Source organism: Rhea americana, unplaced genomic scaffold (assembly GCF_003343005.1).
Source record: "Rhea americana isolate MKP2758 unplaced genomic scaffold, rheAme1 scaffold_36, whole genome shotgun sequence".
In the NCBI taxonomy this organism is placed as follows: Eukaryota; Metazoa; Chordata; class Aves; order Rheiformes; family Rheidae; genus Rhea; species Rhea americana.
The window spans coordinates 2,101,803-2,124,150 of record NW_028186490.1 but is presented as its reverse complement, the minus strand read 5'-3'; the positions used below and the strand labels follow the sequence as shown (position 1 = coordinate 2,124,150).

Below are 22,348 nucleotides of genomic sequence, written 5' to 3'. Positions count from 1 at the left end.
CAACGACTTGGCATCTCTGATGAACCCTAGCCATTAATTTTTCATCTGTTCTGTGTGCAACCACCACACTGATGAGTAAAAGAACCACCCCCTTCCTTACTGTTGAGCTCACTCCTAAACGTCCACCCAGACAGTGAAAGTCGCAGATAAAATGTTGAAATCTAAACTGTGGGTTAAATATCACCTCCCTGCTCCTGTTTCAGTAAGATACTTCGAAGAAAGCTGGATACATATGAATAAAAAGTCAGGAGCTACTGTATGACAATTTTTTATTTATAGGTATCAAATTACATAGCAAAGTAATGAATGCAGCTCCAGATCACCTCTTTGAATACTGAAAATACAAACAAAAGCCACCATATTGCTTAATTATCCAAAGTAAATTAAAAGTTTAAAAATGTGCGTTTCAGAGATTCCATTTGGCATATCCTGTCAATATATCCTGCATAAATATTTCTGTACCTCATTTTCACTATGTGTACCTTAATTAAATACAGCCTATAAAAAGCTTACATTAAGGAGATAGGATCTATCCACACAACTGTTTTCATCATCAACTCATGCCTCTGCCCTGAAATCACTGAAAGTACCTATCTGCTAGCCTCTCCTGACAGATGAACGTGAATTTACAGTACAGCAGCCAGAACCTGCTCTCACATAGTGCCAGACCAAAGCTGGATTCCACATTGGTGGCAGAACACTTAATACATGTCATCAGCTTTGGATCATGTCCTGAAATTACTGACAAAATAGCTGTTCACTTTCATTGGAGCTGGGCTGGATCTGATGGCCAGACTGTGCACACTGAAACACGTAAGGAAATTCTTGGGATATTCACACCACTCTTAACACTAATGTGACTCCACTGATTTACAAAGAACTATTCCTGGATTACAATATTATGAGACAAAAAAGTCAGGTCTGTTGATTTCACGTGAGTAAGTTGAGTAGGATTTGGCCGTAGCTGGACACAAAATACAGGTTTCAACAGAAGTCTTCTAATGGGGTTAACCAGCAGTGTAATTTGCACGGGAATTCCTTATAAACTGTGTAAATAGAACAATTCTTCCAGGTTGATGAGAGAATAAGCTTCACTTAGCACTGTTTCCCAAAGTTAAGACTTGTGAAACATTATAGTGGTATGAAAAAGAAAATACCATAGAAATATATATTTTGTTTAGGATAAAATGAACAGAAGTACAGAAGCGTTGATGCAGGTAATTGGAAGGGTGAGGAAGGGGAAGGAGGAAAAATTTAGCCAGCGGTCCCATGGCAACATGGGATGTTCTCTTGATCCCTCCGATTCACCAGTATCAGTGGAAGTCGGGCTTCTCTGGGAAAGTGCAACCTGAACGCTTGATAATTACACTGGCTGCATAATGTCCAGCTCGGATGCACTCGGTCACTGGCCGGTCGTAGACGAGCTGTGAGAGAAAGCCTATGGAACAAAGCAGGAGAGAGAGAGAAAAAAAATGGTTAATTAGGTTTTTGAGTGTACCAAAGTTTGTCATATGGCAAACCATTGAAATACTGGCCTAACTATATGTACACATGTACCTGACTGTAGTTTAAATTTAGTGCTGGGCTTAAATGACCTGAGTTAAAATGCTGCTGTTGGTGTTTTTACCTGAAGTCTCCATTTGGTAGCTTCAAGTGAATTAAAGATGATCAGGACTGATCTTCATTAATGACCTCAATCTAAATGATTTTACCAGTTATTCCTCTCTTCTTTTCCTCAAATACCCTTTTAAAAACAAAGAAACAGCTTTCTGTGTTGAAGAGAGCTCCTTCTGTTCATGCTGGCTACCACGACAGCACCACACAACTGTTAACACAAGCTTTTCTCAAAAGAAGGGAAAGGCACATAACCAATAAATGTTATCTTTATTCAGTTATAGGTGTTCAACAAAAACAACAGCAAAAATCAAGTGAGAAACTTCTATCTGATCAAGAAAGTTGTCCCTGATCACTGGAGTTTTAACCTAAGACTTCAGAAATAGTGGACACCTCTTACCATGCCCAGATATCTAAGTAAACAGCAAACTGTCTGAAGAGCTGAGCACCTCTCAGAATCAGGGAACTTGGAACTACTTTAGCTATCAAAACCCTCAGCACACATGGCTTACAAAACGAGAAATCACTGGGAGTTGAGTGTCTCGCAAATCAGGCTGCTTCTTTAGAAAAATATATGCAGACAGAGCCCCAAAAATGAGATTATTCATAAGTACCTGGAAAAGTTAAGTATGTGTGGGACCTGAAATTTTATAGATTGAGTCCCTCATTTCTGAAACATTTTATCTTGGCAGAAACTATTGTGATCGACAGCGTGCCAGAATTTATGGCAGAGGTGAAATACATCTTTTAAATTTTGAAGAGGTTTTCAAGAGGTGTAAAGTAAACTCAGCATTTTATAATTTAAAAATCCAGTCTGTCATTTTAGAGGTAATATCTTATTCACTTTCATCCTCAGTTTTAATGTGTTTAAGAAGCATCTCACCTCTTCATCCAATCACAGAAGGAAAGACAGACTTGCCCAGGTAGGTCAGAAATCTAGCAAGCTGAAGCATGCTTTTTTAAAGCTTTCATCCATCACTGCAAGTTCCTGCGCCGTGCTCTGACAGCCCTTGGCGTTCACAGTACAAATCTAGTCTTGAAACTACATTTCTCATAGGTGTTACGTAGCTCATAGGTACCAATTTCTGACATAGTACAAATTTTGATTCAAAGATAATGGTCCATTTTGCTATATATACATACTTTTTTTCATAGAGTCCAATACATTTTCTCTGTTCAGCTTGGTTACTATTGGAATAAACACACCACATTTCCTTGTGACACTTTCATTTAACTTGCATTCCTTTTCTAAATATTTACTTGTGTATGATATATTATAGCACGTTTATAAAATAGGGCAAAAAGATTTTTCTTATGCAATGATATTTGTTGCTTGAAAATTAAAAATCGTATAAAACATGAAAAATAATGTTACAGATTAACCAAGAGTCATACTGTTGAGCAGAAGAGCCTGTTTTCATGAATTACCAATCTCTTTCTTGGCTTCTCAGTCATGACCAATAGAGAAAAGAAGCCTAGCTGATCTATAAAGTCTTCTCTAAACTACACCAAATGGGTGACGAGTTTGGGGCTAAAGTCAAAACTACTAAATCTATAAATCAAATACTTTACATTGGATTAGGGAGGCAATAGAAAATAGGCGTTCTGGTTGACAGTCAGGAAAAATTTTGGATGTTTCTGACATCAGTACTATTCTAGAGAAACGTGAACCATATATTAGCCGGAATTTCACAGCTATTGACTGACATTAACTGGGAAAAAATGACTACTTAACCGACACATCTTAAACCCATAAACATAAGTGGAGAAGACAGGAGTTTTCAGTATACAAAGATGAGAATGTGAACAGAAAGCAATTGTGCTGTGAATGCTATCACTGATGGCAGTCAGGGGATGACAGACAACCCAGCGAGGGCAGGATGGGCCAGCTGTAACAGTTGAGAAATTTAAACAGCATGCCTGGCAGAAACCGGACTATTTCTGAATAACGAGATGAAAATGGTCTGCTCTCCATTAAATTAACATGCATTCTTAGAAGAAACTTTCTTGGATACACGGAGAATGTCAATCATTAAATTTCAACTGCCTGGGAGACAAGAGCTTGCCAGTGTGCTTCTGGGCGGTTAAAATTTGAGAGCGAGTTGTAACCGTATGTAAAAGAAGGCTGTTAAGACAGTCCATTTCTGACTCAGTAAGTACAGAAGACGCACTGGGCAGGCCTCCAAAGGCAAACACAAGGCTAAATTTTGTGCAGAGCATGAATTCAGAGAGGAATTTATACAAGAATGAAAAATTGTCCTCTATCTTTATGACCAAGGCATCAAAAATATATGAAAATGAGGAAATCAAAGGAGCAAAGGACCATATGACATGAGGTATTTTTTAATACAAACTAGACTGAGACTGTCACCACCTCCCAAAGTATTTTCAAGCTAGTATGTATCTTTTGTCTTCAGTGAAGCTACTTCTTATTTATTCTGATGTAAGTGAAAGCAGAATCAGGTAAAAAACCATCCTGTTCTAATTGGGGATAGAATCAGAGATCTCTGGGATTTCAGAGTGGTGGAGAAATGACATTAAGTGCAGCTGTCATGTATGAGATATGTAGGATCTGCAGTGGGGATTTTGCCCTCAAACCATTCTCTTGTCTGTTGAGTTTCTCTTAAAAGCTATGTATTTCATAGATGAAATAGAAATAGCAGTATCTGACATAATATCGCATTGAATGACAATACAAACACACATATCACAAACACAGAGCTACATCACATACGAAGACTAGGCAGTTGGCAAAGCAGACCCCGAGGGAACACCAGAAAGCACTGCTGTTTGAGCAGAGAAACAAAGAGCTCTATCAGGTTGGCTGCTTTAGCCGTAGAATGTTCTTTTTAGTTAATGCAATAAAAAGCAACGTGGTCAGTATATAATTCAGTGTTTGCCTCCTCCAGTGTGCAAGGTACTGTAATGCAAACACCATTAGTCATACTTTCAAGGCATGAGCTCAGATCTTCTACTTCCAGTTGAAGAAGTTGCTGCCCTATCTGCTTTTCACCATCCTTCTTTTCTGCTTGTGTAAGCTGATGCTCTGTCAAAATGAGCCAGATCAGTTTAAACAGTAAGCTCTTCAATAGTAGATCTTAGCTAACCCACTGAATTTAAACTGAAGAGGGTGTGTGAGTACTCAAACAAACAGCTCTACCAGCAAGCAGAGCAGCGGAGGGAAGAGTGATAAGCAGCTGAAAGCAGGAATCTCTTTAAGGTGCCATGACTGGAAATGCAAGAGGATAAGCGAACAAAGCTTCAGCCTTACTCCACACCCCTTGTTCAAGCTCATGGATTGAAAGGGCAGGTCTGAACTGTGGCGCTGGATCATGGCTCTGGGCCCTCAGAACTAGATCATCCCAGCACACGCTAGAATAGCGCAGCAACTATTTTAACTTATGCCAGGGCCTGAGCTAGTCCCCAGCTGTTGCTGGGATGAGCACAGAAAGAGGTACATTTTGGCTATACAAGACAACCTCACTTCAAATATTTTACCAAAACAACTTCATGCAATTTTTCTTTTTTAACCATCTATTTGCCTTTATTCTGTTCCTAGCATTTCTACACTCCTGAGGCTGTGCAAGGTATTACATGGATTATATACCACCCTCTTCATACTAGTAAACAAAGGCAGGGATCAAACTCAAGACATTCCCTATAGTCTGCCTCCTGCCCTAACATCCAAAGCATTAACCGTGTGTGGAGTAAGAGAAATGGCAGTTACAGGATGTCTACTATGCCACCTTGCAGTAATTAGCCACATGGCTAAGCTTTCAGAGAAAAATAGGATGCCTTTTCTCCTCCACAGGCACAGACAGCCAAGAAACCAACTTGCACCTATTCACGATAAGAACTTATTTGGAACTGTGTCCAATTTATCTTACACATTCAGCAGTTTCCTAGAAAGAAAAGACAACTTGGCTTGAAAAGCTCCTTTATACCTTAGAGTGGTACAACACACAAAGAAAATGTATTCACATTCCCAGATGATAGAAATGATTATGAGACACCAACAGCTATTTTTGGCCCATAATTATTTCTTGCAGAGAACTGCAGGCTCTCTCAACTGCTCAAGAGAGAAAAGTGTCTCTGAAATCACTTTGCTCAAAAAAGAGTGCCTGAAATAATTGAGAGTTAATCTTTATCATCTCCAGTTTCCATACTATACATGCTCAAAGACAATGCTTATAACCACTAGCTCTGCAAACAAAACAGAGGACAGAAAAGTCAAGTTTTCTTCCTTTTTGTGCTCACCACTAAATGAAAAGTTCTGTAAGACAAGTGCTAGGAGTGGTGCTTGAGCCTCAGAATCCAGACCCAAATCAAGGTCCTCACTGAAACCAGCTCCAATCTCCTTGGAGATGTCAATACCACTCTGAAAAGACACAACAACAGTCCACTGACCAACACAAAAGGTGTTGTCTTTACTCAGTTATGTTTAAGAGCTGAGTAGCACTTTAAAATCATTAAAGCAGAAGCGAGTTCATTTTCTTATCGCCAAAAGAGACACTGCAGAGGTAATACTCACTGAACTCAGTGATTTCTTTAAAAGTTTTTATTTCCAGATTATCACCGACAATTCTGAATGAGTGCCTAACGCTAGCGCAGTTGGATAGGAATGTAGGAGTCCAAGAGCTGAGATTTTAAAACAGTTCTGGTCTGCTTCAGTAATGGTTTAACAACACTTAAAAACAGCTCATATTGAAGCCAAATGTTTCATTTCAAATTGTACACTTGACAATTAATTTTAATGACTCTTAATTACTAATGCTGGCTGGAAATCCATTTATAGCCTCCGACACCAGCTCCTCCACTACTCGTCTTTCTGCAGTCTCTCTCACACTTCCAACCTTTATAAAATGCCCAAGGAAAAATTAGTATTTTTTTCCTTCATGCAAGAGTGATGACAGCAGGAAAAAAGCAATTATCACATGCATTAATTATAAGCAATTGTTAACTGACCCCAGGTCAGAGCTTGATAGCCCCTCAAAACATTTTTGCTATGTGGTGTTCACAGACAACTCTCCTCTTCCAGGTGAACCCAGAATCATCTAATATAATCCATGCTAGTCAGGACTTACATCCAGCAAAACTGTCTCAGTCACAGAAAGGATCATGAGCAGCTGAGCTGTTTCCACTGTTTTTGCATTTAAAGTTCTACAGCTTAATTTGTGACACTGAAATGGTGTTATTCCACCATGGAGGACAGTTATAAGCACCTTTTTACACTCCTGTTTGTATGCAGCATTTATCACAGTTGTTTGAATATTCATCTATTTTTACATGATACCACGAGCTTCCCAGGCCAGCAGTGTGACAAGATGCAATTTTTGAGAAGCATTACCCTTGTAATTTAAAACTTGTAGCTGATACGACTGAGGTTTTGCTGAAGTCTTTCAGTGTTCCTGGAGTAGGTTAATGCTGCGGTAGCTCGAGCCTGGTCAGCTGTAATCAGGTGGTTAGCAAAGCTGGTGCCAAGAGCCAACCAGCCAACCTAGATTTTGTAAAAGATGTTGGCATCAGACAATTCTGCAACATAGTCACTGAACGACTGTACGTCAACATGCTGCAGTTTCTCTTTTTTTAATTTTGTGGCAGATGGTGGATATTACAGCCAAGAACTGTGGTAAGCCAGAGGCCCTGCCCATTGCTATCAAACTGCAGGCCGGCTATTCTAAATAGAAACGTTTGATTAAGGGTGGGATTTGGCTTCTGTTTTCATGTATTTTGGCATTGTGGTCTGACACATTACACTTATAGTATTTAATAAAAATTAAATATATGCACTACTTTGTTCTTTCATCCTCCACACACCTCAGCTTTTTCTCTCAAAATACAGTTTGAGAATTATTCCACATATACACATTTATGCTATTAACTGCAAAGGTATGTATAAGCAAATGCCTTTCCCTCTCTTTTTAAATAAGATGGCTCTGTGCTTTTACAGAACTGTAGTGCGAGAAAAAAGGTTACCAACCCCTTCAGAAAAACAGTCATTTAAGATGTATATCTAACAAGTGGCAACCTTGAAATCTCACTCTCACTGAAAAGAACATTAAAAAAGCCATCCTGACTATACCACTGGAGGAAAGTTTTAATAAAAACTAATTAAACTACAAAAACCCCCAGTGGTTAACTGATTTTAGGGGCTAAATTTCTGGCAATTCTAATTATCCTCTTGTGGCTTCACTTAGTGTTTCACAACCATGACAGATGACAATGAAAAACTGCAGTTAAATTCATCCTTCCTGACACCATGCTAAGCACTAGCTTCTCCCTCTCCAAGTAAAATCAATACCATGTTTGAGTAAACACGTTTACAGCTTTATTAGGATGTCTTGCTTGTTCTGTAACAGCTACTTGAAGCTGTGGTAACAAATCGACTCAACTCAGTTAAACCTAGAGAGCCGAGTAAGAGGCTCATCGATAAGGTTGTTACAAAAATAAACTGCAGGAGATCAGAAAGCTGGAACAAACAGCCTGGTAAATGTCAATATTTTTACTTCCAGAGAATGACAAAACCATGAGATCACAAATAAAAGGTTTGGGAAGTCTATTTTTACTCTATTTATAAAACGGTCACATGCTAAATGGAGGATGCATTTCACTGTCTATGTACAATCCTCTAACATAAACTTCTTATTTTCTAATCACCAGCACGAATGATAAAACAAGCCTGTTTTCAAGAGGAGCAGCTAGTATTATTATTGCTGTCTCTACCCTTGTTTTCTTTGTATTTATGGACATATTTTGAATGCACTGAATCTGTTTAGGATCACTCAAATGAGTGTATGTTTTCCTCAGTCTGAGTTCATAGTCATTTATGGACACACACAAATAATACAACTTTGCATTTACTAGATGGCTGTGAATAAGTGAAAGGAGTGTTTTTATATCATTTAGCAGCCACTTCCTGGGATGGAGAAGTGTTGAATGCACAAAGCAAAAAAGAACCCAACTCTAATGCCATAAAGCATTATATGTGGAAAAAATTAACAGAAGACGCCTGTGAAAGTGAAACAATAAAAGAATGAAATAAAACTCCTCTACATCCTCATCATTCCATTAGAAATCAGTTACTCAAGGCTGAATACTCTTATTGCATTGCCTATATGCTTACCACTGCTTGCATCTGCTTGGCCAGCTCAGGGAGAGTGGCAGAATAAGGTGTAATCATACTTCCCAGGTCCTGCCTAGATGCTTGGGCCCATTAGGGACTCTCTCTAAAGAAAATGAGCAGTTTTGTTTCATCAATGTCTTTGGTCGAGTAGAAATGGTGGTTGTAGTTCTACAGCACTTTGGTACTGAAGGCTGTGCAATGGATGGAGAAAACTTGTATCATCATTTGAAGTCTGTTGAGAATGATGGCAGTTTTCCCACTGACTCTGACATGTCAGTCTATGCCCTGAGTGAGGGCTCTCCACTCTTTAAGGAGGAACAGCTCAAAGCTGGAGGAGAAGCTTAAGTGCTTTACACAGTGACCCCCTCCACCTTAGTCATCCTCAGTGGACTCTATTTATGGTCTGTGTTGCGTATCATCTATGTAAAACCTCCCTAGTGCATCTGACTGTCCATGAAAAGAATTGTTTCAATTTATAATATGATCCAAGAAAGATGTGATGGAGGAAACTGGTAACAAAGCTGTAACTTTTGGTGGTTTGTTCTAGTTGAAGGCCTGTAGATAGCGGTGTCCCCCAGGGATCACTACCAGGTCCAATATTGTTCAGCCTCTTCATCAATGAACTGTATAGTGGGAGAGAGTGCACCCTCAGCAAGTTTGCTGATGATACCAAACTGGGAGGAGTGGCTGATACACCAAAGGGCTGTGCTGCCATTCACAAAGACCTGGACAGGCTGGAGAGATGAACTTCATTCAGCCATAGTGGAACTTCGTGAAGTTCAACAAAGGGAAGTGCAATGTCCTTCACCTCGGAAGAAATAACCCCACGCACTAGTATAGGCTAGAAAGCAGCTCTGCAGAGAAGGACCTGGGGGTCCTGGCGGACTGCAGGCTGACCATGAACCAGCAGTATGCCCTTGTGGCCAAGATGGTTGCATTAAGAAGAGTATTGCAGGTTGAGGGAGGTGATCCTCCCCCTCCACTCAGCCCTTGTTGAGGCCTTGTGAGGCCACATCTGGAGTACTGTGTCCAGTTCTGGTCTCCCCAGTACAAGAGAGACATGGAGCTACTGGAGAAGTCCACCATAGGGCTACAAAGATGACTGAGATCTGGAGCATCTCCCCTATTAGGAAAGGCTGTGAGAGCTGGGCCTGGTCTGTTCAGCCTGGAAAAGAGAAGACTGAGAGGGGATCTTACTAATGTCGACAAATATCTTAAGGGAAGGTGTCGAGAGGATGGAGCCAGACTCTTTTCAGTGGTGCCCAGTGACAGGACAAGAGGCAACAGGTACAAACTGAAACACAAGAAGTTCCCTCTGAACGTAAGGAAAAGCTTTACTGTTAGGGTAGCACAGCACTGGAATAGGTTACCCAGAGAGGTTGTGGAGTCTCCTTCCTTGGAGATACTTGAAAGTCACCTGGACAAAATCCTTGAAAATGTGCTCTAGGTGAGCCTGCTTGAGCAGGAGGCTTGCATTAGATGATCTCCAGAAGTCCCTTCCAACCTCAACCTTTTTGTGATTCTGTGGTCATACCTTTCATTTTTATTTCCATATGATTAACTTTGGGAAATTCCCTTTTGGATCAGAATTAGCTGGCTTTGTCTTGTCTTGTCTCAACACCCAAGATCAGAGGAAAAAATTGATAAAATTTTTTTTCAGTCTCCAGGCTTACAAGGAATAATCAGGGAACATGCCAAATCAAAACACAAGTATATTCACTGTAACCATCTTCTCCAACTCTCTGAAAAAGTACCTTGCAGGCTGATACCTCTCTTTCTTTTTTCCCTAGAAACTTTCCTAGAAGTGTTTCTGGAAAGTTAAAATTCCCTTTAGCTATTCTTGAGGTAGTAGAATGAAACTCAGGAAATTTTCTAAGTCTCAGAACAGATCCCTAGTATTTACATTAAACAGTGCAGATAAATCTTCTTTCTACACCTACGGGTTGGGTTAAGAGGGAGAGAATTTTACATTGAAATAATGAAACTCTAAGCTTAACAAAATGGAATATTATGTGCTACTCTTTACTTGGTTCTTAACATTGAGAGCATGATGCTTCTGTCACATATTTAAGGACACTAAATGCAAAAAAGGCTACATGAATGTAACTTTATGGCGGAGATTCACATGCACAAAAGCTAGGAAACTGGAAGCTGTGTTTGCCAGAGCAACCATTACTCAGCAAGGTTTTATTTGCAGGTGTACTTCCACACCATCGAGCCGCCAGCAGGCAACAAGAATCAAAAAGCAGCAACCAGTACAGTGGGAATGACTTGGTAGCTAGAGACCCAATGAACTTCTTGACTTCAGTGGACTGAAATAGTCTACCACAGCATTTTATTTATAAAGCTCCTATACGATAGAGTGACTTTTAATATCTTTTTCCTCTCTAAGTGTCCGTTACAGTCCTGAATTGATACTACAGAAGAAAAGCCTAATCATTTACTGATCACCAATAACAGTAATGTCCTTCTACGTACAGTAGATCAATGTCAAACAAACCTACAAGTATTGCTACTATCAATTGCTTTCATTGGGGATTTTTTTAAAACATTTCCATATTCCCACTTCATGTATGGGAGGGAAGTGAACAAGCTATGTGAGAAGTTACCATACTACTATATAATAGAGGAAGTTGTGAGCAAGTTACTGTAGTGCTAGCTACTACCACAGTCTTGAGAAATATCTTTATGATTATTGTGAAAATCTCCATAGTGTCACACCAAGTCACATCAGACATGAAACAGATAACATATTTCTGTGTATTTTTACATTTCATTGTGTGTTGTTGTATTTGCTGCAAATACAGTTTAATCTGACACATCGTTTCTTAGGGGACTATATCCTGCCCTGATTCCCAGGGGAATTTTCTTGATGATCCAATCTGACTAGTGCCTCTGTCTCTACTCAGAATATATTAAAATAACACAAAAATATTATCAACAGTCAGAGCAAGGTAATAACAACTCATTAAAGTCATTTCTAACCTTCCACATGAACATTTTCTTTATCATTACATGATTTTCTAACACTTGCCACATTAACATAAAATGAAATGTTATGAGGATAGGGATAGTAGGCATGACAAAATATTTTAAGCAGTGATGATTTGCTTTGAGGCATTAAGTCAATTTGTAATTGTCCCATAGCTATAACAGTAAAAATTGGAACTTTATAATTGGTTTTGAAAATCTGTTTTTAACACAGTAGTTTTATTTTTAAAATGTACACAACCTATTCAACATTTGTTTCTCACAAAGCCTGACCAGAACATCACTGAATTTATAGTGAGATAAGTTACACCTTTTAAGACCTCATTTTGAAAAATATTAATCTTCTTGCCACGTACTGAGCCTCCCTTAATACTGCCGTTGTCACTGACAAGAAAAGAGACACACCAATTGGAAGGATCAGGTCCTGCTTCAATCTAATTAGGAACTTCTGAGGTTTTTTAATTCCATGCACTGATCTTTTATATGGATATGTGTATTTTTACATTTTATTTTTAAAATGACAGATCTTGTCTTGCACTTAATTCAACTATGTATTTTTCTGGTTGCCTTTATACTGTACGGGTGAAAATATGAATCAGCATCTTTAAGTTGTACTTTGATAAAAAATAAACATGCAATAAAATCATTAAGATGAACACTTAGAACTCAGAAGAAAGGTAACAATTGAAAAAAAAATAAAACAGATTGGATCTCAATGAAATTACACTAGAACACCTGTTTCCGGCTTTGTGAATCATATCAACACAGAAGACCATATTATTTCCAAAGAATTAACTTTTAATGAAAATTCGTAGTAAAATATGAAATAGGGATTTAAACAAGAAACAGAAATATAGAGCATTTTTCCTCAGTGATATCTTTCTGTGTTTACGTTTACGGAGTTACAATCCAAATGATGGCAGATTTCGAAATTGTGCCAATGCTAATGTTGAAATCACTAGTGACTGGCAACAATATTGATCAGAATAATGATGTGCCTCTAGCTAAGACTGAGAAAAATCAGCTAGGAACATATAACCTGGTAATTTTCTGGTGTATAGAAGGTCAGCTACAGAGATAACATTGCCATCTAATAGCCTAGTTTTATATGTGATACTTATCTCTGAGAGTTAAGAATGGCATGAAAACACAGGGGCGGTAAGTCATGAACATGCTGACAAGTTATCCCCCAGCAAGCAAAGATTGATGCCCTATCTGCAGCTCAGCTATTATACTTGTGTTTGCAGCTTATACAGCAGAATTAAAGATGGGCAAAATGGGTTGTCACTCAAAATGCTGATGACATTAAGAAGGTATTTTTATTTCAAAACTTCATATCTCATCAGCCATGATTTCAGTAACAACAGGATTGCTCAGAGGCAATTAGCCGCCCATGTTGTATAAATGAAGACTATGAGAGTGCTGATCTCTGTTATAACATTTATCTTCACTTCAAAGAAAAGACAGAGCAATTCAAAGTAGTATCCCCTTGTCTCTTCACTCACAAAGATAAATTTTATAGCAGAAATAAGCCACAGTAAGTTACCTATCCATATGTATTTAATTGATATCACCAAACAAAAAATATCGCTCACTGTCAGCTGGCAAATCAAGTCGCATCTCGGGGCTCTGGTATTATCAGAGGGCAGTATTTCACAGCAGTGACATTTTAACCAATGTATTTCTCTCTATCAAAAGTGATTAAGAATTGGTGACAATTTCCCAAGGTATCGTAAACAAGTGTAAAAATCCCATACAAACTAAAGACCACTGTAAGTGGATTAAATAGCTTCTGATATCACACTCCTGCTGTTCAATAAAGAACTATTCCTAGTCCCTTGAAATCTGATTTGAAGAAATACTTTGGGGGCTGCAAGTATTGGAGGAAGGGCAGCTCTTACAAGAGACATTCAAATAGAGATGAAAATAAAACAAAGAGAAGGAATATTCCATTTCCCTGCAGTATTTTTTGTGAAAACAGTTCCTTTCACAATCTTAAGAGAGACCTATAAATCCATTAAGGAATTTTCCTTCTAATACAGCCACAAGCTCACTCATAATTTAGTGTTCTCTCAAACCATTCAAATTATCTGCCTCTGCTGATTGCATTATTAGAAATTTTTGTCTTGTTTAGCACTCCTGGTGTAGCCATGCAACATCTATCCAAAAGTATGTATTTCATTTCTCACATGCATGCACCTACCTCCATCCACACAACTCCTTCACTTGAAATACATAAGGGACTTACTAGTCTAAGTCATGAATACAGTACTTAGTCCTGTATCAGATTTGTTGTAAGAAGATGAAATTTCCATTGTAAAATCCTCATTTTATAATTCAGTCAGCTTTTACTCTCTAACCACCAACACTGCCCTCAGAAGACGACAGAGAGTGAGTTTTCAGAGGAGCTGAAAATGACATCTGGGCATCTGATTCCTATAGTTTTACAAGATTTCACAGAATCACACTATAATTTAGATTGGAAGGGACCTCCAGAGATCACCTGCCCCCACCCCTGGCTTAAGGCAGGGCCAACTCAGATTGCAGTAAGTCTCCTCTTGATGCTTTTATTTTTTTAAAAAAAAGGTCCTTGGATTCCTTCCATAAATGATGGATTTTGCAGAGCAGAAGCATTAATATATTGGATTTAATTCTGTTTTCATTTTCGTCAATATTACACTTCTATAAATCAACTGGTTTCTGTGAAAGTATTCCAGATTTATGGTAGTGTACTCAGAAAACAGAATCAGATCTTCCTTAAAAATGGTTTCTTGAACAAATGTAATAGTACATTTGTTCTAATTGATATGCTACAAAACAACTCCTCTTGGCAGCGATACTCTTCACTGTGGGTCTTTCGCAAGCCTATATTTATATTTCTTGCATTGTGTTTTTATAAATGTATATACATGTGTATAATATATTTGAAGAAATTCAGGATAGTATTTTAACATTTCAATAACACAGAAATATACTAAGTATTACTGAACTCTGAAAGCAAAGCAAGATATCAATCTACAGAAAGTCATTGGCATTTACCTCACAAAAGCAGGCTCAGATTTGAACAATGTGATGACCCTCGGGCAAAATCTTAGGAGTCCAAGGTCTTGATTTAATTTGTAGATGTTTAGATTAAGATGGAAAAAAAATAACGTTTAGGATTAACCTCTGTATTAAAGATGAGGGGATGGCTCAATTTAGCCAGTTTGGCCACAGGAACATAACCAAAAGGAGGAAAGTATCTCCACTAAGCTCTGTGGTCTCCAAAGAAAAGACAGGGATGCCATGAGGCACGCTCACTCAAAGACACGGGACCGAAGACAACTCTGCTTTTGTTCCTGACTCTGACTTCTAGCAGAGTGGTTCTCCAGCAGCTGGGACAGCAGCCGGGCACCTCCTAAGACTCGCACCATCTTTCAGAAGAGGAGGAGGGAGAACTGTTTATTCTGTAAGTGTGTGCAGCAAAAAATTTCTCTGCGTAGCTTTCCAAGGTCCTTCTCTACATGAAAGCTGTCAATGGGATTTTTAAATTGACAGGTGGTTTGAGTTGTTGACCTCTGCTTTGACACTGACAGAGGCAAATTGCTATGAGCTGGTATTGGGCACCTTACAACGCCCAAGAAGAGCTCCTCAGAGTGTACAATTTCTTGTCCTTGTGAAAGGTGTAATATCTTTATAGCACGGCGATACTAATACATACTTACTGTGCACATTCTGTTGCTGCTTCATTACACTACTTTAAAATGATCTGCAGTTACATCTCATACTCTAGCACTTTTCTTACAGTATACAACTAAATCATATTAGATTAGCAAAGAAATATATTGACAGAACCTGGAGGAACATATTGATTTTATACTTTCTTCCATTCATTTATTATGAATTTCTACTCAGTTCCACTTAGTAGACATATTCTAGAGGGGGACTTGGCAGGGAACAATGACAGTAACCATCATAAAAGATTCTTATTGTTTTCATTTATTACTGTGGCAATGAAAAAGAGGAGTCCAAACAGGAGGCAGAACTATGATGGCTAAGGAGAGCACGATGGCATAAAGGAAAGCATAAGATGGTAAAACTGCCTATGTTTCAATATATGCATAGCCATTAAATGGGCTTTGAGCATCATGATTGCAGAGGCTGAGAATGGACCAACTAGTAACCAATAAATGCCAATTTAATAAAGAATAAGAGAACGCTCCCCAAACTCTACAAATAAGGCTGTAATTCCATTAAAAGGACTCTTGTGACATAAGCCATGTTAGCAAAGCTCATGTGATCTGTCAATGTCATCAGAACCCCAGAGTGGAATTAAAACTTTAATTTATGGGTATTTCAGGGATTTGTAACTGGAAATCCGTGGTGCCCCTGGAATCCACAAGAGGTGTTGAGATGTTACAAGGCAAATTGTTATTGCTAAACTTCTAACAGGAATCAGTGTTGCTGAAAAGCAATAAAGGCAGGAGTCTGATAGTATTGTTTAGAGGAGTATTTTTAGGATAATGATACCTCCAGCAATTTTAAAATCTAATTTCTCATTCATGCATTGCACCAGCCTGAGTGGCAGCTGATGATGCCTGCAGTATGAGGTAAGAAATTCAGAGATATTTCTGATCCCAACTTAATAAAAACACACTGTAGCTAGAGATTCCAGCTGATTCCCTTTTGCCTGCTGCGGGAGTGAGCTGGCTCTACTCGGAGGCCAGGGCCTTCACGTATAGAACTGCTGAACTCATGAACCAACTCAGAGTTACAAGTGCCCAGAAACTTCTTTGAGTTTTTTCATTTTTAAGCTTAATGACCTCCAGTAGTTAGATAGGTTCTAGGAAAAAAACAGATTTCTTATTTTCCACTTTCACATGGAGAAATACATGAGGAGTAATTTGCCAAGTTGGCATAATCATTGAGATGGAATTTCCTTACAATCTTGTGAGTTATACCTCTGGAAGAAAGTGCCTCAGTGAAAGACCTTTCAAAATATGATAAAGTCTAACAAACCTGACCTGCTAATGTAAAATAAACCCTGCTTGATGGGGTTAGTTCTCATTATATTCCACATTCCCTTCTCAGCCAAGACATTTGCTCCAACAAGACCACCATTCAGTCACGTTAATTTGCCAGTCCCGGAGAAGTAAGGGAAGCTTTGCCGAGGGACTCTTGTTCTCTACTGTTTGAATAAAGGAGCTATGTTTCCAGAAAAGTATATTATACCACAAAGTGCATTTTTGAGTTAAGGGATGAATTCTGAAACATTTTACTACAAAGACCCTAAAGGTAGAGTCAGAGTACTATGTGTACCGTTGCCCGGGTAGTAACAATCTGATAAAAAAAAATCAACATATGTTGAGTAATATTACCAACATTACTGTGTAGGACTTTCTGGTAAGGAGACAATAAAACAACTTTTCCTGTTGCAAATACATACTTTGAAAATGTATGAAAAGTGTGATATAGATAAAATACAGACATTCCCCTCAAATGAAACACAGACCAAATCAAAGCCTATATTGTCCAGTATCCTATTTCCTGCATATGGGAAGGAAAATGAAATGACTCCATGAAGAAGGAGACCACAGTAACCACAGTATATAGAATCAGCTGTGTACCTAGACTGTTATGACTCCCAAATCTCCCATCTGGACTAAACTCAGGAAAATCTGTACTCTGAGGAGAATAAATGAACAATTTATTATTTATGGAGTGACAGAAGCGAACTAGGATATCTCAGAAACTAATGGGAGAACTATAGATATTCAAAAGCTCATACTAGTTTCTGAGTAATAGCAGAGTGAAATATCGTGCAATGAGAACCTAAGTGCATGTTGGCTACTCAGACAGAGCTTTAATTCAGATTTCAGATAGCTTTGCAACTGCTGAGCCAACTGACATTATAGAAGGAAAACTAGCTGTGATCCTTTCCTTACCTGCTATCAGGGGATAAACATACAGGATCATGCTATCACTGGCCTGCACTGCACTTGTGCTCCATGCAGAAAACATCTGATTCCTCAGTGCTATTTGTAGGAGAATTGAGGAAAATCATAAGCCACAATACAGGAGCTTTGTTAAGATTTCCCCAAAGACACTGAAGCTTGCTGCACCCAGGTGGGCTATCTCAACAGACTTGAATGTAAATGGGGAGTTAATCTTTTAGAAGTAGTTTTCATCTATTTTTTCCCACTTCCTTCCCAGGGAGTTTAGCATTTCCCCCATCATTTTCCTTCAGACTGTTGAAATCTGCCATTTGATGCTTGGAGAAAGGAATTTCACAATGGACCTAAGACCAGCCTGATGAGATGTACCTGAGCTCCTGCCAGTAGTGTTGAAGGCAGCAATTTGGAAGAGAGTTTAATTTGGCTTATATTAATGAATCTATTCAGTATGTTCTGAGTAATTACTAACATCAAAGTTTAGTCCTTCTACAGAAAAACAGCAGCTATTGCAGTATCAGCGAAAAGGACATTGTTTAAAGAGGGTTATGAGAGACCAGTCAGTTCTTAAAACTTCATGATTTAGTCATAATAATCTTCCTACAGCTAAACTAAGAAAGAACAGAAGTAGGCTTATTAAAAGAAAAACTTCTGATTTCCAAAAGTTGATATAATGGCTGAAAACTGAAGAACTGAGAATAAATACAACCTGAGATAAATATGGCAGATACGCCAAAAGCTGCTCTCTGCTGAGGCAAAGCTTGATTGGTCTCTACCATATTGCCCACCTGTGCACTATCCATTACTATTTCACTTTCAGGACCTGAAAATAAAATTGGCAAGATCTTTTCTCTGTTTCCATGACGAGAACTGCAGCTTACTGGCACAGCTGATACACGGAGCACATGTATACGGGGACAAGATCTTTTTTATTTTACAGTCATTTTTACAGTCATTTTTTATTTACTGGTTCAAATTTAGTCCTGTATGTTACTTAGGAACAATAGAGAGTGACAAGTGAGCGCTAAAAGGTGTATGGATAACATGACCTAAAGTGCTTCCTTCTATTTCTGTCCTTTTTGATTCAGAAAAGCACTGAAGCAGATGAATAATCACATTCCAATTTTCATCCAGATTCAAGCAAATACTGAAAATTTATCATGGGTTTAAGTGATGTACTGAGCAAGGCTGGAATTATTCACATGCTTAGGACTGAGTTTATGTTGAACCCTTTCTTGAAGCTGGGCCCAATTCTGACGCTTTAATTTGGGTAACACACTGCCTGTTATCCCCTTCATAGCTTCATGGCTGAGATTATTTAAAACGTCCCTTTAGTAATGTTTCCAGTAAATTAGTGACTAACAGAGCTTCTTAAAGCTACTTCTTTACAATGGGGTATTAGAGCGTTCAGGATGCAATAGTGTATCACAGAACTACATGTATGAAGGTTACAATGAATGACAGAACTTTTGGATTAGATTGGTTTTTGGCTTATATGAATCATTTTTTAAAACAGGCATAGACATAACATCCTCTTTTTTCCTCAGAGCTTGTGCCAAAAAAAATAGTAAGTTTGCAAATGGATATTAAGCAATGCCAGATATTTTCTGGGTTTGTTTTAACAAATTAACCCTTTGTGTTCTTTTCTGATGTCCAAATAATTGTATTGGAAGCAGATGTTCCACAAAAATTGACAAGATCAGAAGACGTTATGCTCACTTATTAACATACTGTTTAATATTCACTACAACCTGTTTTAAAGAACAACAATGTGTTAACATTTAAGCCAGGAGGGATTTCTGTATACCATATACTACTTGATGCAGCTTGTTTATGCAACAGTCTGGCAGATACAATTAATTTCATGGAAACGACCAGGGTATAGCATAATGGCATATTCTCTTTAAAGTACCAGAACACACTTTTCCTTTGAAAATCAGAACTTAACTAAATCACCTAACTTCAGGATGCAGAGGAAAGCCCTAAAAACGTGAAGCTCCTTCTAAAGGATAGTTGTGTGAAAAAATGGTCGTTTTTATATAGAGAGAGTAACAGTTAAATCTCTGAACAAGAGAGTAAAGTAACAAGTACCTCCAACAAACGCATCTCCAGCTCCATTGGTATCTACAATTTCACTCTGATCACTCACCAACACAGGGAAAGTAGCTACTTCATTTTCTACAATGGAAGAAGAGAATAAAACATCAGTTATTTGCAAATAAGACTTAGAAAAGCAAAATAAACATTGAAGAGCAAAGCAGTTCAAAACTGAAACACTGATCTTTAACCTAATAATTTGGATAAAAATAGATTTGGCTTATAATTCAGTCTGTATCTACTGCACAGGAATATGTAGCTACAGCTGATCAAGCTATTTGTTGTGGACATTTTCAGAATTATTTTCAGCCTCATCTCTTTTCTTGATCTCCTAATGTTAAGGGCAAGGGAAAAAAGTAAATCAGAAGGAATACTACTAAACATATGGACATATGGAAAAGACTAAGAGAAATCCATCTTGCCAGAAACAGTGCTTCCTATCAGTCACAGAGAGGTGATTTAACCTCCAGAATAGCCAGTCCAAGCATCTGCAAGTTCAATAGAAATTGCTGCATTAGAAAAAAACAGAACAAATATGGACTAACTAGAATAAAACTGTGAAATAAGGAGCAGGGATTAGTACGTTTTAAAGTGCTCTCAAACTATGTCTTTGTTAAAAAAATGCGTGTATGCAAGGAGCCTCCATCTGACTAGATTTGGTTTCAAGACTCTAATGACTTCATTCTCTTCTTTAGCATTTCCCCTTTTTACAGTATTTCCTTCTCTGCAGCTCCCTGCCCTCTACTGGTACTCGTTAAACCTGTTTCAATAGGTGGATACTCAGCATCTTCACCTCCAATTCACTGCCACACCACAGCTCAACATAATTACACCACTTAGGTATGATAACTTTAGAGTTCTAGGGTTATAAATTTAATATATGCCACTAATTAATCAGCTAGGGCTTTCCAGGTGGCAATGTCATAATGACGTGATAAAAATATAATTACCACCTTGTCACAATACCTTGTTAAAGTGTAAATTACCCCTGTAACAGAGCCAATGGAAGTTCTGCCTCTGGTAGTCAGTATGCATTAAACTGTCTCAGAGCAAACAGATTGTCCTTTGGCAGACAGCAGGAATTAAAGAAAGGGAGGGGGGAGAAAAGCCTGTCAACCAGCAAAAACGAAAACCATCAGAGCTGCCTTCTTTTGATTTTTGGTAAAAATAGACATAAAATCGGAAATAGATCCCCCCAATAGCTAAAAGTTGGAGGTACATATGTAATTTCTTCACTGTCCAGCAACAGAACACACCATAAAAATCATTCTTACACTGCCTTGCACAGTTGCAAACAAGGAAATCCAGTTTGGGAAGCACATAAAGAATTCACAGTCTCAAATCAGGCAAGCCTGTGTATGCTGCAGAGGTACCAGAAGGATCCTGGTTTCTGTGAAATGCAGTGTATCAGCTCTACTGCTCCTCACCATCTGCTACTAAGTGAACCAGGCAGATATAATGATGCTGCCTCCAGAGGGAACTGTTGGCTGGCCCACCAGGAGGGGAGGGGAGCATTAGCAACAATCATCCATGAGAGGCAAAGGAAAAAGGGTAATGAAAAACATAAGATGAATATTCCAATTAAAGAACAGGTTTCAGTCAGTTCTCAGTGCATCCTACTCTCTACCCTGTTAAGAAAGCTATTTAGAAACCTACTTCAATGCTGTGTTGTACTCTTAAGATAGTCTTCAAGAGCAATGTTTTTCAGTAATTTTAACAGAATTCATTTGAATTGGAAATCAAGAAAGAGAGGTCTTACATCAAACTCTGCTAGGAGAGCAGAGTGTATTCATCCATTTCATAAGAAACTACATATGATTTGCTTTAGATAATGCAAAAACAATCAGTAAAGTGATAAATCTGTTGAAGACACATTGTAATAAACTAACCTGCTTCCTTCCTGAATGTGCACAGCCACACACAGATGTTCTACATTAAGGACACGCGCACACTTGCACGTGCATACAAATGTACATGTTTGGGCACAGAGAGTGAATAATGCACACAGATTGTATTTGGGATGCCATAATCGGGGGCTGGCATAAAGTAACACTCTGTATTCAAGCAAACTTACACAAATGAAAGTTCTCACCGTCATCTTTCTCCTTGCTTTTCCTCCTGAGTCTTGCTTCCTTCCCTAAGCTCCCTCAAGTACTTTCAGGCAAGCATTGCACCACGAGCTCTTATTCTATCCTTTCTGTGGTAGATGTAAATGTAAATAACTGAATTATTTAAAAAAAAAACAAACACATCAATGAATTCAGTTGGTATGAGGGCAAGCTTTTTAACTGATCACAGTTTTCCATTGCCATGTGGATCATATATTCTGTCTTCCTTTGTCCATAATTTTACATATTTTTGAGTGGGGCAATAATCTCATATTTTCAAGTACTGACATTCCAGGAGCAACAAGCATGGCTTTGGAGGACATACTGCATTGTAAAGATATTAGCATCTGCACGTACTGCACATATCCAATACAGCAAATTATATTTCTTTATCCTTGTGAGACGTTCTACTAGCATAATATAGTATACTGATCTGTTTAAATCCATACTTAACAACATCACACATTAAAAGACACACCAGAATA

The 22,348-nt window shown here is 38.3% G+C and overlaps 1 protein-coding gene across 1 annotated transcript in view; it reads right to left on the bottom strand.

Moving 5' to 3' along the window:
- Positions 1-252: 252 nt before the first annotated feature.
- Positions 253-22,348, bottom strand: part of ADK (adenosine kinase) — a 287,852-nt gene continuing 265,756 nt past the window's right edge. Inside the window, exons 9-10 of the mRNA XM_085312279.1 lie at positions 19,750-19,836; positions 253-1,438 (exon numbers count right to left, since the gene is read on the bottom strand). Coding sequence (XP_085168405.1) covers positions 1,314-1,438; positions 19,750-19,836 — 212 coding nt within the window. The 3' untranslated portion in view covers positions 253-1,313. The remainder of the gene's footprint in view (positions 1,439-19,749; positions 19,837-22,348) is intronic.